The 4,753-nt window shown below is 36.0% G+C and overlaps 1 protein-coding gene across 1 annotated transcript; it reads right to left on the reverse strand.

Annotated features, from left to right (window-relative positions):
- Nucleotides 1–1,626: 1,626 nt before the first annotated feature.
- On the reverse strand, nucleotides 1,627–4,618 carry gcnt3 (glucosaminyl (N-acetyl) transferase 3, mucin type). The gene has a single exon (XM_046859345.1). The coding sequence runs from the start codon at nucleotides 3,757–3,759 to the stop codon at nucleotides 2,458–2,460; it is 1,302 nt and encodes a 433-aa protein (XP_046715301.1). The 5' UTR covers nucleotides 3,760–4,618; the 3' UTR covers nucleotides 1,627–2,457.
- Between the last annotated feature and the right edge of the window lie 135 nt (nucleotides 4,619–4,753).

Consider the following 4,753-nt stretch of genomic DNA (forward strand, 5'->3'; position numbering starts at 1 on the left):
CTAAAAAAAAGATGAACATTAGCACTGTCTGTCATTTCATGCCAAAATGCAACTAAGCCGCTAGCTGAAGAAGCAGTTGACAAAAAGAGATTAATCATCCATTCTTTTTGATACATTGCAGATACCAACCTAATATATATATATATATATATATATATATATATATATATATATATATATATATATATATATATATATATATAATGTGTGTGTGTGTGTGTGTGTGTGTGTGTGTATGACCCGGCCCCTGTGTCAAATTTTAGAACCCATTGTGGCCCGTGAGTCAAAAGGTTTTCCCATCCCTGAACAAATGTAATCCACTTTGACTGTTCAAATACTCCACCCTTGTCAGGTTGAAAGGAAAATGGAAATCGAATAGTACTATGATTTGCATAAATGAGGTATATGTATATAGTATACAGGTGCATCTCAATAAATTGTTGTGGAAAAGTTCATTTATTTCAGTAACTCAACTCAAATTGTGAAACTTGTGTATTAAATAAAATCAATGCACACAGACTAAAGTAGTTTAAGGCTTTGGTTCTTTTAATTGTGATGATTTTGGCTCACATTTAACAAAACCCACCAATTCACTCAATCAATTCACTTATTCCAAAAAAAAAAGAAAATAGAATATGGTGACATGCCAATCAGCTTATTAACTCAAAACACCTGAAAAAGTTTCCTGAACCTTTAAAATGTTCTCCCAGTTTGGTTCACTAGGCTACACAATCATGGGAAAGACTGCTGATCTGACAGGTGTCCAGAAGACAATCATTGACATCCTTCACAAGGAGGGGAAGCCACAAACATTCATTGCAAAAGAAGGTGCTGTTTACAGAGTGCTGTATTCAAGCATGTTAGCAGAAAGTTGAGTGGAAGGAAAAAGTGTGGGAGAAAAAGATGCACAACCAACCGAGAGAACCGCAGGTTTGAGAGGCTTATCAAGCAAAATCGATACAAGAATTTGAGTGAACTTCACAAGGAATGGACTGAGGCTGGGGTCAAGGCATCAAGAGCCACCACACACAGACATGTCAAGGAATTTGGCTACAGTTGTTGTATTTGGCTACAGTTGTTGAATAGGGTGGAGAAGCTCATAGCCCAAGTTGCTTAAAGTCCAGTGTTAAGTTTCCACAGTGGGTGATGATTTGGGGTGTAATGTCATCTGCTGGTATTGGTCCACTGTGTTTTTTGAAAACCAAAGTCACTGCACCCATTTACCAAATAAGTTTAGAGCACTTCATGCTTCCTACTTCTGACCAGCTTTTTAAAGATGCTGATTTCCTTTTCCAGCAGTATTTGGCACCTGCCCTCACTGCCAAAAGCACAAAAAGTAGCTTAAATGACCATAGTGTTGGTGTGCTTGACTGGCCAGCAAACTCACCAGACCTGAACCCCATAGAGGATCTATGGTGTATTGTCAAGAGGAAAATGAGAAACAAGAGTGGGCAAATGGGCAATGGGCAAGTGTAAGAATCTGAGTGACAAGGGCCAAATTATCATAATTGGGTAATCACCAAAATGGCAGCTATTGTGAACATTTTCTGGTATATAGTGTTTAGTACTTACCAAATTTGGTACAAAAAAAGGACAACTAAGAAACAGTATAACACCAAGGCATGATGCATGTGAGTTGTGTCTCATTTATTTGCTTTTGACGTGTTTAATTTGTAAAAGATGAAAACCTCTTGTGGTTATCTGTATGCATTTAAATGACAATAGTACTTGTATTTACATACATGGTTTCCTGTGTAATCAGGAAGCAAGTTAAGTATGTGTTTTACAAACTATTTGTACATTGTACACTCTGTCAGTACAACTGGTCCAATAATATCTATGTGTGGCACTAAATATTTCACAACACTGTTGCATGTATGATTAAGAGGGAAGAAATGTAAAGCAACAAAGTCAAAACTATTGAATCCGAGAGCCATTAAATAAAGGTGCTCAAGCTATAAATTTTTTTTTTCAATATTGAATCAGCATATTATTCAGCAAATACTTAGCTCTTATTAATAATAAGAACTGATATCTTAAATCAACACATGCCTTAAAACACACTGCCTGCAATATATTTTACTTGCTACAATACTTAAACTTAGTGCAAATGTAAGTACATGAAGCACATTTAATACCCAAATGTTGCAAATAAAATAAAATATCCTAAGACAGAATAAATATTAGGAGTAGAAAGAAAGATTAAAAAGGAAATTAAAAACAACTTTGTTTTACAACTATTGTAATGAGACTGAAACAAACACACTCACTTCTGTTTTGTCTGATTGACTATCTTTACATTCTTTCAACTGTTATTTTGAAGTATTACTTACAATATTAAGGTTCATGAATAATATATTTCCTCAAATAAGCTATACATACTGTATAAACAAATAAGACATCCATATACAGTACGTCAAAATATATGCACAATTGATATAAAGGTGTAGCTGTATTTTAGGTAATTATCTTAGCTTTATCTATGTTAAGTATAGACTGACCATAAACTGCTTTGTACCGTAAATAAGCCTCCAAACATTTTATAGCAATGTCATCCACTCCTGGGTCAAATTTGTTAGCAAAGAGATGTTTCTGCTTTAAAATCCAGTTCAGGTCCCCTGCTCCATAAACACACACTGCATGCCTATATGTTCCAGTACACGGTGGGTATGGTGCTCCATTCTTTACATTTCCTTCATGATAGCTCCACTTGACCAACCTCGCAATGGCCAGCATGTCCGACTCATCATATTTTTCATTGGGTGGGTTGAAGCCAGGCACCGAAGGCATTCTCTGTAGTGTTGCCCACATGTGCTCATCCGGGCTGTATGTGTCCTTCTCCCATTCCATGAAGTTCTGGATCTCCGGACTCTTAATGATATGTTCGACAAACTCTCTAGTAACAACAAAGTATGCATTTCCAGAGAACATGGGGGTGCTGATGGGTGGAGGGGTTTTCCTAATGTCTGTTCGAATCACAGTGGTTGTGATGTTATGATGGTATTCCCAGCGGCCTTTTTTGTGTGGACTTGTAACTTCAGACTCCATACTATTCCTTCCATTGAGATTTTTCAGAACACGAACAAGCTCCACATTGGTTTTTAAGGGAAAATCTGCCCCACATGTGTTGAGCAGATATCTCCACTTGACAGGAGACTTGAGAAGATCCTCCATGCAGTTTAGGTCCGCTTGAACTCTTGACCAGGAGGCATAGATGACACTTTCTAACTTACTGGCCACAAACACATTGGGCAAACAAGACACAATCGCGCTTACAGCCTCTAAAAAGATCTTAGGTGTCTTCTGGTCCACATGAACACAGTAGACATTCTGAGGTGTGTAAATAGCACGCAGGAGCCTCTCAAACATCTCAATCTTTTCATGGATAACCATGGAGTAAGCGATTGGGAAGTCTCTTTCCTCATTGCTCAGAGGAACTGTCAGAAACCCTCTGTCTCTGATAAAATTGTCACAATCCTTTGTGGCATTTAGGTAGAAGGACTCAGAAAGAAGAGAACGTTTTTTCCACCCAGCAAGAAGTTTTTTGAAGTGTTTGCTGTCGACTCCATCCATGTCTCCTTGGAGGATAGCTGAACAAGCTTGCAGTTCTCCAACAGTGTGCTTGATCAGGTGTTCCATGTCCGTTCGCTTTTTCTGTAAGCAGCTTTTTCTTCTAGAATTCATTACAATGTATATTAATGAAAAGGTAAATAAAAATAAAGAGATATACATTAAAAACCCTGTTTTCTTTAAAGCCATTTCTTAAGTGAAATTGCTGTATGTGTCAAGTCACACTCAGCTTTGGAGACCAGCAAATCACACTCACAAAAAGTGAGTGTAACATTACAGGAACAGGGAAGTGTGTAATAACTGACAATAGTCCAGTCACAGAGTAGGAGGGGAGGCTCTCATTTGAATTACATTGTTAATGTACAAACAGTAGAGGTGTGGCTTTTTCTAGAATTAAAAGTATGTTTGCTTTTCAACAGGGAAAAAAGCTGTTTGGTCAGCAAACAGAACATTGAAAAAAAATACATAAAAGAAATGTACTTAAAAGAAAAAAAAAAAGTGTATAGTAAAGAGGAGGTTTTAAAATATCTCAAATTTGATGCGACGTTGATCTTAAAAGAAAGAACCTGTCAGATCGGCTCCTTGTTTGTTCCTGTTATTAGGTTCTGTCCCTTTCCTATAACTACTTTAAACAATCTTTCTTCTCAAGCCCAAACTAAAAACACCATTGACCATTTTTATGAACTGTGATAATGTATAATTATTCTTTATTACTATTCTAATTAGGACATAGTGGAATCCAACACTAACTGTGAGAAATTTGCTTTAGGAGATTTTTCCTTTTAAACATATATTAAACCTGTAACAGAAGATCATAATCTGAATAACTGTAGTAATGTAGTAATGAATGCTATTAAATAACCTACTTTTGTCAATCCTAAAAAATATGGGTGAAGGTCATCTTCATGTTTTAGAAGCCAGGCCTACATCATTTCTTATATAAAAATGTCACAAGAATTTGTACACTTTAAAGACGTACAATGCGTTTTATATTTATACAAATGGTAAATGAATAATTTGTTTTATAATGAAATAGAAAATTTACAGAATGGAAAATGACAGAAATTTCAATGTGTCTTCTAAGGAAGACAGAACAATTGTTAAAGAAGAAAGACTTAAAGGCAGAATTCTAAAGAATGTTTATCTACTTATTCATTCAAATACAGTTCCACAGATGATTTTC

This window comes from Silurus meridionalis, chromosome 10, assembly GCF_014805685.1.
Source record: "Silurus meridionalis isolate SWU-2019-XX chromosome 10, ASM1480568v1, whole genome shotgun sequence".
NCBI lineage: Eukaryota > Metazoa > Chordata > Actinopteri > Siluriformes > Siluridae > Silurus > Silurus meridionalis.

Coding starts and splice junctions, on each gene's coding strand:
- gcnt3 (XM_046859345.1), bottom strand. CDS start 3,759: ATGGCTTTAAAGAAAACAGGGTTTTTAATGTATATCTCTTTATTTTTA.